Genomic DNA, 14,082 nt, shown 5'->3' with positions numbered 1-14,082 from the left:
AAAGCTCTAGACAAAAGAAGCAAATACACCCAGGAGGAGTAGAAGGCAGGAAATAATCAAACTCAGAGCTGTAATCAACCAAGTAGAATCAAAAAGGACCGTACAAAGAATCAAGAAAACCAAAAGTTGGTTCTTTGAGAAAAACAACAAGATAGATAAACTCTTAGCCAGACTAACCAGAGGACACAGAGACTGTGTCCAAATGAACAAAATCAGAAATTAAAAGGGAGACATAACTACAGAATCAGAGGAAATTCAAAAAATCATCAGATCCTACTGCAAAAGCCTATATTCAACAAAACTTGAAAATCTGCAGGAAATGGAAAATTTCCTAGACGGATACCAGGTACCGAAGGTAAATCAGAAACAGATAAACAATTTAAACAATCCCATAACTCCTAAAGAAATAGAAGCAGTCATTAAAGGTCTCCCAACCAAAAAGAGCCCAGGTCCAGATAGGTTCAGTGCAGAAATCTATCAGACCTTCATAGAAGAACTCATACTAATGCTATCCAAACTATTCCACAAAATTGAAACAAATAGAGAGCTACCAAATTCCTCCTATGAAGGCACAGTTACTCTTATACCTAAACCACATAAATATCCAACAAAGAAAGAAAACTTCAGTCCAATTTCCCTTATGAATCTCGACACAAAAATACTCAATAAAATTCTGGCAAACCGAATCCAAGAGCACATCAAAACAATCATCCACCATGATCAAGTAGGTTTCATCCCAGCCATGCAGGAATGGTTTAATATACGGAAAACCATCAACATAATCCATTATATAAACACCTGAAAGAACAAAACCACATGATCATTTCATTAGATGCTGAGAAAGCATTTGACAAAATTCAATACCCCTTAATGATAAAAGTCCTGGAAAGAATATGAATTCAAGGCCCATACCTACACATAGTAAAAGCCATATACAGCAAACCAGTAGCTAACATTAAAGTAAATGCAGAGAAACTAGAAACAATCCCACTAAAATCAGAGACTAGACAAGGCTGCCCACTCTTCCCCTACTTATTCAATATACTTCTTGAAGTTCTAGCCAGAGCAATCAGACAACAAAAGGAGATCAAACGGATACAGGTTTGAAAAGAAGAAGTTTAAATATCACTATTTGCAGATGATATGATAGTATATTTAAGTGATTCCAAAAGTTACACCAGAGAATTACTAAATCTCATAATCACCTTCAGCAAAGTGACTGGGTATAAAATTAACTCATATAAATCAGTAGCCTTCCTCTACACAAAAGAGAAACAAGCCGAGAAAGAAATTAGGGAAATGACACCCTTCATAATAGTCCCAAATAATATAAAATACCTCGGTGTGACTTTAAACAACCAAGTAAAAGATCTGTATGACAAGGACTTCAAGCCTCTGAGGAAAGAAATTGAAGAAGACCTCAGAAGATGGAAAGATCTCCCATGCTCATGAATTGGTAGGATTAATATAGTAAAAATGGCCATTTTATCAAAAGCGATCTACACATTCAAAGCAATCCCCATCAAAATACCAATCCAATTCTTCAAAGAGTTAGACAGAACAATTTCCAAATTCATCTGGAATAACAAAAGATCCAGGATAGCCAAAAGTATTCTCAACTATAACAGGACTTCGGGGGGAATTGCTATCCCTGAACTCAAGCAGTATTCAGAAAAATAGTGATAAAAACTGCGTGGTATTTGTACAGAGACAGAGAGATAGATGAGTGGAATAGAATTGAAGACCCAGAAATGAACCCACACACCTATGGTCACTTGATTTTTGACAAAGGAGCCAAAACCAACCAATGGAAATAAGATAGCATTTTCAGCAAATGGTGCTGGTTCAACTGCAGGTCAGCATGTAGAAGAATGCAAATTGATCCATGCTTATCATCCTGTACAAATCTTAATTCCAAGTAGACCAAGTACCTCCACATCAAATCAGGTACACTCAAACTAATAGAAGAAAAAGTGGGGAAGCATCTCGAACACATGGGCACTGGAGAAAATTTCCTGAACAAAACACCAATGGCTTATGCTCTAAGATCAAGAATCGACAAATGGGATCTCATAAAACTGCAAAGCTTCTGTAAGGCAAAGGACAATGTGGTTAGGACAAAACAGCAACCAACAGATTGGGAAAAGATCTTTACCAATCCTACAACAGATAGAGGGCTTATATCTAAAATATACAAAGAACTCAAGAAGTTAGACTGCAGGGAGACAAATAACCCTATTAAAAAATGGGGTTCAGACCTAAACAAAGAATTCACAGCTGAGTAATGCCGAACGGGTGTGAAACACCTAAAGAAATGTTCAACATCTTTAGTCATAAGGGAAATGCAAATCAAAACAACCCTGAGATTTCACCTCACACCAGTGAGAATGGCTAAGATCAAAAACTCAGGTGACAGCAGATGCTGGCAAGGATGTGGAGAAAGAGGAACATTCCTCCATTGTTGGTGGGATTGCAGACTGGTACAACCATTCTGGAAAGCAGTCTGTAGGTTCTTCAGCAAATTGGACATTGAACTACCTGAGGACCCAGCTATACCTCTCTTGAGCATATACCCAAAAAATGCCCCAACATATACCAAAGACACGAGCTCCACTATGTTCATAGCAGCTTTATTCATTATAGCCAGAAGCTGGAAAGAACCCAGATGCCCTTCAACAGAGGTATGGATATAGAAAATGATGTACATCTACAGAATGGTATATTACTCAGCTATCAAAAGCAATGATTTTATGAAATTCATAGGCAAATGGATGGAATGGGAAAATATTATCCTGAGTGAGGTAACCCCATCACAGAAAAACACACATGCTATGCACTCATTGATAAGTGGATATTAGCCCAAATACTCGAATTACCCTAGATGCACAGAACACATGAAACTCAAAAGGATGACCAAAATGCGAATGCTTCACTCCTTCTTTAAAAGGGAACAAGAATACCCTTGAGAGGAATTAGGGAGGCAAAGTTTAGAACAGATGCTGACGAAACACCCATTCAGAGCCTGCCCCACATGAGCCGGCCTGTACATATACAGCCACCAAACTAGATAAGATGGTTGAAGCAAAGAAGTGCAGGATGATGGGAACCGTATGTAGATATCTCCTGAGAGACACAGCCAGAATACGGCAAATACAGAGGCGAATGCCGGCAGCAAACCACTGAACTGAGAACCGACCCCGGTTGAAGGAACCAGAGAAAAGAGTGGAAGAGCTTGAAGGGGCTCGAGACCCCATATGAGCAACAATGCCAACCAACCAGCTTCTTCACGGAGGGACTAAGGCACTACCCAAAGACTATACATGGACTGACCCTGGGCTCCAACCTCATTGGTAGCAAAGAATATCCTAGTAAGAGCACCAGTAGAAGGGGAAGTCCTTGGTCCTGCTAAGATTGAACCCCCAGTGAATGCGATTGTAGTGGGGAGCGTGGTAATTGGGGGAGGATTTGGAGGGGAACACCCACATAAAAGGGGATGGAGAGGGGTTAGGGAGATGTTGGCCTGGAAACCGGGAAGGGGAATAACAATCGAAAAGGAAATAAGAATTACTATAGTAATAAAGATGGAGGAAAAGTAAAAGAAAAGAAACCTAGAAAAAATCTACAGAATATCTTACCAAATGCTAACAAATATACATTGTTTTCAGCAGCTCAATATATATTCTCCAAAAATAATCACATATCAGAAAATAAAGCCTCAATAAATACAGGAAAATTGAACTTGCATCCTCTCATTTACCTGTCAAAGAGATATAAGCCTAATGTTATTTTGCCCTATGTAAAGATTATCCTTGCATTACTAAAATGCTGATTTCTGTGCCTCCATATCTAGTTTCAATCTTTATTCTGAGAATCATGCATTTCAACGTTGTATGACAATTGCTTCTTAATTATTCCCCGATTATTCAATAAAGCTAGTTGATTAACCAATGACTGAACAGGAGAGAGAATAGGGCTAGACTTCCTACTGGTCAAAAGGAGTAGGAAGAGGATAAGGAGGAGGAAGAGGAAGAGGAGGAAGAAGGAGGAGGAGGAGGAGGAGGAGGAAGAGGAAGAAGAGGAGGAAGAAGGAGGAGGGAAGAGGAGGAGGAGGAGAAGGGGGAGGAGGAGGAGGAGGAGGAGGAAGAGGAAGAGGAGGAGGAAGAGGAGAGATAGTGGGAATTAATCACAGGCACACCATGGGAAAACACTTGGAGCCCCGAGAGCCATAACAATATTAAAAGGCAAGTATCATAGGGATTTAGACTGGACTGGTACGTAGCAAAAGTAGCTTAGAGTGTTAAAATAGAGTAATATTTGTCAACTGTTGTGACCTTAAAGATTTTTAAATAAGTATGATAAAATCTCAATTAGTTGGAAGCTAGCAGGGTTAAGAAGAAAACTCATACACGTTTATAAATAGCCAATAACAGAAATGTAATAAAGCTAGATAACAAGAGTAATAAAAACTTCAGACAAGGCACAAGCTCAAGGGTAATAAATGGCACACCTTTGAATAATGGATGGGCCACTGAAGAAATTAGGAGGAAATTAAAATGTTTCTGGAATGGTGTTGCAGAGTTGACCCAGCAGTTAATAGCACTTGTTGCTCTTTTAAAGGACCTAGATTTGGTTCCTGGCACCTACATGGTGGCTCATAATCATCCAGTTACAGGGGATCTGATACCTTTTCTTACCTCTGTACCCATAGACACACAAGTGGTAAATAGATATAAACCCATCAAAGCACTCATAAATATAAAATAAAATAGATACAATTTTTAAAATTCCCAGAATTGAATAAAAGAGAAAACTCTTTGAGACACAATGAAGACAGTATAAAAGAGAGCTTATTCGTTGTGTCCATATCAAAATATTTCAGAAAACTCAATGATTATATTAATGAAAATCATTCATTCTTTAGAAAAGCAGCAACGAACAAGAACCAAAACAATAAATTGATTTAAAAATTATTTTAAAAATCTCACAAAGAATTAATCAAAGAAAAATGACTGATTGGAAAGAAAAAGAAAGGTTGACAAATTCCTAGCCAAATTAAGCAAATAAAGGAGAAAGGAGACTCAAAGAAACAAATTTAGAGATGAGAAGTTAGACATTGTGACAGACAGCCATGAAATTCAGAAAACCATGAGGACATGTTTCTATACCTTTACACTACTAACTTGGATAACATAAAAAAGGATGAATTTCTAGATGTATCTGACATACTCAAATTAAACCAAGAAGTAAATAAACAAATCTATAATCAGCAGCAAAATTGGGCAATAGTAATAATAATGACAACAAATTTCTCAAGTAATAGAAAGGCTCAGACCACAAAAATCATTGTAGAATTCTACCAGAACTTCAAGAAATAGCTGATATCAAACACTACTCAAATTACTTCAATGAAATGAAAAGGAATCTTTCCAGAGCCTTTAGTGAAGACCACGTTACCCTGATAACAATCCCAGTTAAAAATGCCACAGAAGGGAAAGTTAGAGTCTAATAGTTTTGGTGGATACAGATGCAAGATTGCCAATTAAATATTTGCAAACAAAATTTAAGATCATAGCAAAATAAGACCATTTATGTTGATCATGTTGGCCTTGGTGCAGAGATTCAGGGATGAATCAAACCACAAAGAATCACCGAATGAAATTATTCAGCTAAGTGGACTCAAGACAGCAATTACATGATCACTTCATTATATTCAGGAAAGTCTTCTGACAAAACCCAACATCTCTTCATGACAAAGGCCAGAAAGAGGCAAAGGCTGGAAGGAAGGCACATAACTCAGCATAACTCAGTCTGTGATGAGCCCATAGCCAACACCCTGGGGATGAATCATTTCTGCTGAGATCAGTAGCAATGTAAGAAAGTTTACTCTCTCCACTCCTATTCAACATAGCACTTGAAGTATCTAGAGTAATAGTGAATGAGTGTGTGTGTGTGTGTGTGTGTGTGTGTGTGTGTGAAAGGAAGTTAAAATATGTTTAGCTGTATATAGTGTAACTTTACACATAAACTATAAAGCCTCCACAAAAGGCTCATAGAGATGATAAACAGTTGCATTAAAGTGATGGGCACACAAGAATTCCTAATTCACAATGACAAATACTGAAAGTTAAGACATACACATATTCCTTAATAACATAGGAAATAATCACAAATGGAAAGAGCGAGAGACAGATAGAGAAGGGCAAACACAACCACAAAAATGTAGAAATAAACTCAACCAAGGAAATAAACATAATACTCTATAGTGAAGAAAAAGACTTAGGGAAGAAACCTAGAGGATAGCAAAACCTATCTTGCTCATGAATTTCAAAAGTTAATCTAGCCCAAACAGTCATGCTGCCAAAGGAATGTTGATCAATGATACAGAAACAGAGTTTCTATTATCACATCATGATAGAAGTCAAGAAACCTTAAAAGACTGAAATAGCTCAGACTCTTTCAAAGCCACTGAAGCTGTGGCTCTTTCACAAGAGCTCATCTCTATACATTCACCAAGTCTCCTCTCTAGGGACCAAAGCTTTACCTATGGAATTTCAGGGACAACTCAATCAACCCATATCAATTTTCAAATACTATTCAAGATACTTGAAAAAGTCCATGTGTCTGTAAAAAAGAATCAGAGAAAAATTTCCAATCTATGGAAATAATAGAGTTTCCTTTAGGCAAAAAATATTGTAGCACAAAGGAAATCTGACTCATCCAGCACGGGGATTACCAAGTCATATGTGTATCACTTCTGTCTCCTAACGCTCACAACCTTAAGACAGCTGATACTAAGGTGACTTTTACAGACACTAAAGAGTCTTTAGGAAACTTGTGGGAAGTTTAGGAAAGACATCCTATATCAAGCTCACACCCCAGGGAAGCCCTGAGTTCTAATGTCTAACTAAAATTGCTTCTTCTGACACTCAAATCTGTTCCTCCTCTAAAATTTCCCAATAGAATTAAAGTACTTAATGAGTCCTTAGACATTGTGTGTCAGTTTAAGAAACTGAATTGACTCACAAAGTCATGTGAGACTGATCTATGAAACAATCTGGTGGATAGCACCTTGGTAAAAAGAGTCAGTGAGTCCACACAGTTAGCATCTAAGAGTTGGTAAAGGAAAAGAAACAGAAGACCAAAAGAAAGCCTTTATTGCTAACTTGTAAATATGCACATTTTGTGCCCAGCTGTGTGCTGGTTGTAGATAGAGGCTCTCAACCTCCTGTCTGTGAAGAAATGTGTGCTTGATACAGACAACAAAACAAAACAAAATGAAAACAACCAGAATGCAAAATGTAGTGTTGACAAAGGACAATTGGGACCAAGTTAGACTTTGAGAAAAGCAAGGCATTTACCAACCAAAATAACAGAATTGTTTTTGAAGCCTCTCTGCTATTTCTCTTAATGTTTACCATATACTTCATCATTTCCTCTTTTGTGGTCTGGAGTGAGAAGTGGCGTGGTATCCAATAAACTCCTTGTCCTTGTGCAAGAGAGGAAATTCTGACTTAATTGCACATCTGTAGAGTACATTAGCATACTGTTCTATCCAAGTCTGTTAGGCTTGAACTTTTAAAAAGAGAGCAAAGGATTCACCTTTTGAGACCCACTTTTCAGGGGCTCTTTCTAAACTGAGAAGAGAAGGAATCTAAACTGAGACGAGAAGGAAAGGGAAGAATGAATTCAACCAAATTGCCTGCATCACACCACACAGGTATGACCTGCAAGTCTTTCTTTGCTTGTTTAGCTCTCCTATTAGAAGTTTGCTAAAGGTTAGGGTGATGGAAAAGCCCATAGTGAGGTGGAAACAAAACAGAAGAGAGGAAAGGTCAGAACTCTTTCTGAGGAGTCCAGAAGAAGGGGTGGGGATGGGGAGGCAGAGCCTGCCTGTTCACTGTTTACCTTCTGTGATACTCTGAGTGTCTTTGAACAAGTCCTTCGCTTCTGTGGAATTTACTCTAATTGTCTGTAAAATGTATGTTGGGGATAAGGAATGTTTTGTCTAATTTACAAAAAAGCTTAAAATTGAGATGCTGAGAAGAGGCTAGAAAAGCAAAGAGAGAACATGAGGTAAGATGAGAAGAGAAGAAAGGGCAGAAGCATGGAGGGAAGGCCTTAAAGTGCAGAAGCTTTTTTAAACGGGGGAAGTAGAAAGGAAAAGCTCAGTGCTTCTTATGGTGTGTTTCTAGGCTAGCAGTCCCCGGAAGCAGATGCTTCCACACAACTCTCCTGAATTGTTAGCTCGGGGGATGAAGACCAGCAACCTTCAGAGGGCACGGATGTGTGGGCAAGCATGGGGACTAGAAGGAGTAAAGGTAGAGTCAATTCAAACTTCTTTTGCATAGCTCTTTGGGAAGATCTAGTGTATTTTCTTTTTCTTCCTACAGAGAGAGAATGCTTCAAAAACTCCCAAGTGCTTTCATGGACGATGGCTGGGGCCTCCATCCTGTTTCTCAGTGTCTGTTTCATCACCAGATGTGTTGGTGGGTTCTGATGATCAAATTCACACTTGTTTCTCCATAGCAAATACTAGCAGTAGAAACTTGCTTGGTGCATCACTTTTTTTTATAAAGAGGCTTTTTGTTTTTGTTTTCACAAAGTTTTGTGTATGCTATATTTTATTTTCCTTGGCCATTTTTGTTGTTTAACAGTTTCATACATGTATGTGATGTTTTCCAATTACTCATTCTCTCACACTCCCTCTTATGTCCCTCCCTTCAGGATCAATCCCACCTGGTCCCTTTACCAATTTCATGACTTTTAGTTTGGTTTTGTGATCCATTTAGTTTAACATGGGTCATCTGTGCAATCACTGGAGAAGTGCATCCATTGGAAGATGATAGGGTCGCTCAGAGTACACAATTGAAGGGAGCACTTTCCCTACTCCCTGAACTTATCAATAGGAAATACTCCAACAGAGGATCTGCACCCCTCCAACCACATCTGAGAATGAATGGACACATTCTTTGGCAAACCCAGTAAGCCACTGTTGGTTTCGGATTATAACAGCTGTGTCCTATCCAGAAGATGACGTTTCTCAACTATCTCCTAATAGTCAGGCTTTCACATCCTTTCCCTCTTCTGCGGTGTACCAGGGCCATAAAGTGGGTGATTAATATCTGGTTTAGAGATGAACACTATCCATCATTTGTTCTCAGCACCTTGTGTGGTCCTGTGCTTCTGCATCCTCTGTCAGTCACCAGAATGACAGCATTGTCTACCAGGCTGAATTCTGTTTGTCTGTCTATGAATACAAACACAAATACATAAACAGCAACTTGGCACTATATTAATTTTTGTTTCTGGGTTCCACGTCTCCCCTCGAGGTATCCCGATGCTGCTGGTATGCTGGCTTGGAGAGGGCAGAGCAAAGTCCTGAAAGTGTGGGGTCCACAGTCTGCCTCTTCCCTTGGAGCTGTCAGTTGCTGCTACAGGCTGGGCTGAAAGATTGAAACAAGATACCAGTCTGGTTCGAATCAAGTGGGGGGGGTGTGTTCTCTAAGAATCTTAGTGTTATGGCTCTTTTAAGTGGAGGCCTTCTCTGACATCTTTAATGAAGCAACTCTCTGAGATGATCTTAGCTTGTTAGTATTTCTTTTGTTGTGGGGGGAGAGGTTTGAACGCATACACTTGATTCAGGGTGAACCAAGGGTTATATAGTTTTGGGGAAGGGCATGAGACTATCCAGGGAGAGAAAAGGTCATTGGCTAAAAGCTAAGGCTATTGAGATACCTCATTTTCATGGAGAGGTGTTCTAGGTGCTAGGTTCATGAACTACCCGGATAGGGGTTGCCTGATTATGTGCTCTAAAGCAGACATGGAAAGAGGGAAGGAGCTGGTTTTACTCCTGCCACTCTCAAGTTCACAGATTTCCTTATGTTTGACTATGTTCTACCTCACCAGTTCCATACCGGTTCCTCTTGCAGCATGGTCTGCATGCCCCACATTAGTTTAGCTGAGTGGTTCTCAACCTTCCTAATGCTGCGACACTTTAAAATAGTTTCTCATGTTATGGTGACCCTAAGTGTAAAATTACCTAGTTACTACTTCATAAGTGTAATTTGGATACTGTTATGAATAGAAATGAAAGTAAATATCTGATATTCAAGATATCTGATATGCAACCACCAAAGGGGTCAAGACCCACAAGTTGAGAACCACTGATTAAGATGAGCAATGGTATTCAAAGACTCAGTTAGGGTCTCCGATGTTCCCTGCTGTGGAGTTTTTGACCAGATGTATAATATCTTTTTATTTCACTTTTCTCCTTATCTGTCCTCAAGTTCTAGGCTATTTCCTAAGCCAAAAACTCAACTATAACTGAATTTCAGTCATCTCTACTTATTTTTGCAGTGCATATTTTCCATTCTCTTGGTGCTCTGGAGTTCTCCTTCTCAGAACATTATCATTAGATTAGCCTTCTCTTTGAAAAGTTAACCTGCAGCTAAGATACCTGGTCAGGACAAAGGGCACAACAATTTTTTTATGGATTGAAGGTTTAGATGATTAGACTTAGCTCAGAAAGGACTGCAAACATGTATCAGAAAAATAGCTTATTCTTTTTATGTGAGGAAAGCCATTAAATGTGAATTACTCTTTCTTTGAGGAAGGGCATCCCAGTGTGGAGAGAAGGATGTTTGGTGAGGAAATATTGTGACCACTGTTGGCTATTTTGTTATGAGGGCAAAACAAAGGGCAAGGGCTTCAGCACTGAAAAGGACCCAAAGCATTAACTACATTCCTTTCCTCTTACAGTAACATATCACAGTTTTCAAATTTATGGGCAGAAGAAGTTACAGCCACATAAAACTATTAAGGAACTTTCCTGCTACCTTGAAGCATCAGGTATAACTCTCTGGAACACACAGTATCAGTAGCAAAGTTTCTGGGCATTGTCTGAAGCCTTTCTCCTCCTAGGTTCAGTCAAGAATTGCTGCCCTTTGAACTGGAAACATTTTCAATCTAGTTGCTACTTTTTCTCTACAACCACCTTATCCTGGTCATCAAGTCTAAAGAATTGCTCAGCCATGGGGGCTCACCTGGTGGTTATCAACACATGGGAAGAGCAGGTAATTGGCCAACAGGCATCTCAGTGCTGATGCCTGCCATGTTCTCTACAGGTTATGTCCACTGGAACCTGTGATGTTTGATCTGCTACTGTTGCCAATGGTGTGGCAGTCTCTGTCACTGTCTCTTGGCTTATTCACAGGAGGAGTTTCCATATTAGCTGTTATGGGGGAGGGGTAAGAAGCTAACCCTAGAATATTTTGTGGTGGATACTTTGTATGAATGAGGGCAAACATCTAACACAGGTTGTCTTCAGGCTTATTACTTCCTCATAATAAATAGATACATCATATGTGGTTGCCATTAAAAATAGAGAAACATTGAATGGATTACTAAGAATGTCCTAGAACTTAAGAGCGTCTTCGTCTGTTGAATTTTCTTACTTGTAGTTTCTCACAATAAAAAAAAATTAGGAGATAGCCTCCAGTAATCTTACATTTTTAAGCATGCTTATCTGTCAGGTTTAGTCTCAATTCTGCTTCACCTCTTCTAAAAACAAATTATTTTTAACATTTTTTCAGAATGAAAATACTTGATTTCGTCTACTAATTATCATTATCATTATTCTTCTTTTTTTTTCTTTTCCTTTTTTTTTTTATTAACTTGAATATTTCTTATATACATTTCGAGTGTTATTCCTTTCCGGTTTCGGCAAACATCCCCTCCCCCTCCCCTTCCTTATTGGTGTTCCCCTCCCCACCCTCCCCCCATTGCCGCCCTCCCCCCAACAGTCTAGTTCACTGGGGGTTCAGTCTTAGCAGGACCCAGGGCTTCCCCTTCCACTGCTGCTCTTACTAGGCTATTCATTGCTGCCTATGAGGTCAGAGTCCAGGGTCAGTCCATGTATAGTCTTTAGGTAGTGGCTTAGTCCCTGGAAGCTCTGGTTGCTTGGCATTGTTGTACATATGGGGTCTCGAGCCCCTTCAAGCTCTTCCAGTTCTTTTCTCTGATTCCTTCAACGGGGTCCTATTCTCAGTTCAGTGGTTTGCTGCTGGCATTCGCCTCTGTATTTGCTGTATTCTGGCTGTGTCTCTCATTATTATTCTTATTAATTGTATATCTTCCTTAGGAATTCCTTTTTCGCACAAAACCTAGAAGGAAAGAGTTTTACATTGGACTGACAGACGAGGTTGTGGAGGGTCAGTGGCGATGGGTGGATGATACACCTTTCAAAGAGTCCCTGAGGTAAGTACTGCTCTGCAGGAAAATTATCACATGGGATAGTCCTTAAGTGAGAGCATACTGAGGGAAATTCTCAGGTTGGCTTTTGTTACAATGATGCAAGTTCAGGTCTATCACTGGTGATACTGAATGCATGCAAGAAGAAGAAACTGGTAGGTACAGGTCTTAGCTTTCCCATTCCCTATGATTGCCAAAGGAATAAAAGAGAAATGTTAGGTGAAAATGATAAGGAACTGAAGAACCATTGACTTACAATGCAGATTTTTAAAAGAGTAAAAATGGAATTATGCCCTAAAATAGAAATAATGGAAAAAATAATAACTTGGAAAAAACAGAATATTCTTATGTTCCTTTTCTTTTTCCCCTTAATAATGGTCTGCGTCATTGGAACACCATATTTTAAGAGTTTCCAGTTGGTTTCCATTATTTCTTTTTATTGAAATCACATAATTCAATAAAGCAGCAGCTGTGAATTCAGGGACTTAGGTGCCCTGAAACCTGAGAAGATGTGACTCACTGTACAGGAAGGATGACCCAGGAAAACACAGACTCTAGCAGAGCACAGAGAGTGAGAGTGGTGTGAGGAAGAAGGGCAGAAGTAGCACATCTGCCAGGCCAGCAGTCCTCACCATGGTGCCTTTTTCTGGGTTCAAATCCATGGATCTGCATAAGAGCATGGAAATACAGTAAGATCCCACTGGCTGATGGCATAGGTAAATGAGTTTTCTTCACTGATAAAATGGAGATTATAAATCCCATCTCCCAAAATGATAGTTAAATAACAAGTATGTAAGTTGCTTACTATAGTAAGCCTCCTGTTTCTGAAATTTAAGATCTCTTGTGTTTTGCCTTCACAGCTTCTGGGATGCTGGAGAGCCCAATAATATAGCTTTAGTGGAGGACTGTGCCACCATGAGGGACTCTTCAAACTCCAGGAAGAACTGGAATGATGTACCCTGTTTCTTCAATATGCCTTGGATTTGTGAGATGCCAGAAATAAGTCCTTTGGACTAGGTGCAATGGAACACAGAAGACATGGTTTACATGCACAAGGAAGAACAAAAGTGAAGGTAACAACACCTAAAATCCAACACAAGAAAATGGCTGTCAGGCATCAGAAAGGCCGCATATGTATGTGTTATTATGAAATAAGTAAAATGAGTTTTTTCCATGGCTAAAAATCCACAGAATCATCTGACATTCTCGCCATAACCTGAAAGTTCTCCTTTCAGAATATACAAAGCAATTCTCTAATAAATGCAGCAAGACAAAAGGGAACCTCCTTTTCACATCTGTCTTCCCAAAGGGGATTGATATGAAGGGAGAGGTAGAGACCAAGTACTGAGTCCAGCAAAGAAGACATCTTCAGAAAGAGACTTTGGATGGTCACCATGCCATCCCATTTATTCTCCATCCTTGGGACAAGCTTATCTCCTCATGCCATTGATGCATAGATCACTTCAATGTTCTCCAACAGTGAGAAAGATGCATCTTTGAGTCTTGAAACTTATCTGCTACTTGGAAGAAAGGCATGGCCTTCATCTCATCTTCATATGGAGAAGCCAGACAAACTTTAGCTCCTAACAAACTGTGATATAGCCCACTATTCCTGGACCCCCATTTTCTCTGTGTTCTCTTCTATTAACTGGATTTCACCTGTAGTTGTATCTACTGCTCACGTAGAACCAGAGTTCAAAGTAAAATTATCCTTTATAAATTCAGTTTCACGTTTTTCTGTCTCAGGACTTTGCATTTATAGCCTGACATTCTGTCAATATAGACCATATTTCTTTCAGACAGTCCTAAAGGGACCTTCAGCAGCATTCACAC

General features: G+C 39.3%; 1 protein-coding gene across 1 annotated transcript; it reads left to right on the top strand.

The window, feature by feature from the left end:
* Positions 1-7,613: 7,613 nt before the first annotated feature.
* Clec4e (C-type lectin domain family 4 member E) lies at positions 7,614-13,298 on the top strand. Its single transcript, XM_032907389.1, has 6 exons — positions 7,614-7,717; positions 8,391-8,486; positions 10,759-10,848; positions 10,921-11,072; positions 12,140-12,255; positions 13,110-13,298. Exons 1-6 carry the CDS (start codon positions 7,681-7,683, stop codon positions 13,264-13,266), a joined length of 648 nt encoding a protein of 215 aa, XP_032763280.1. The 5' UTR covers positions 7,614-7,680; the 3' UTR covers positions 13,267-13,298.
* The last annotated feature ends 784 nt before the right edge of the window (positions 13,299-14,082 follow it).

This window comes from Rattus rattus, chromosome 6 (genome assembly GCF_011064425.1).
Source record: "Rattus rattus isolate New Zealand chromosome 6, Rrattus_CSIRO_v1, whole genome shotgun sequence".
NCBI lineage: Eukaryota > Metazoa > Chordata > Mammalia > Rodentia > Muridae > Rattus > Rattus rattus.
The sequence above is the reverse complement of the archived record's forward strand: the minus strand, read 5'-3'. Positions and strand labels throughout refer to the sequence as shown.

Bases quoted from the DNA above. Each gene is read 5' to 3' on its own strand.
- Clec4e (XM_032907389.1), top strand. From the start codon at position 7,681: ATGAATTCAACCAAATTGCCTGCATCACACCACACAG. The intron at 11,073-12,139 runs GTAATTGGCCAA...TATCTTCCTTAG, and splicing joins TCAACACATGGGAAGAGCAG to GAATTCCTTTTTCGCACAAA. The intron at 12,256-13,109 runs GTAAGTACTGCT...TTGCCTTCACAG, and splicing joins CCTTTCAAAGAGTCCCTGAG to CTTCTGGGATGCTGGAGAGC.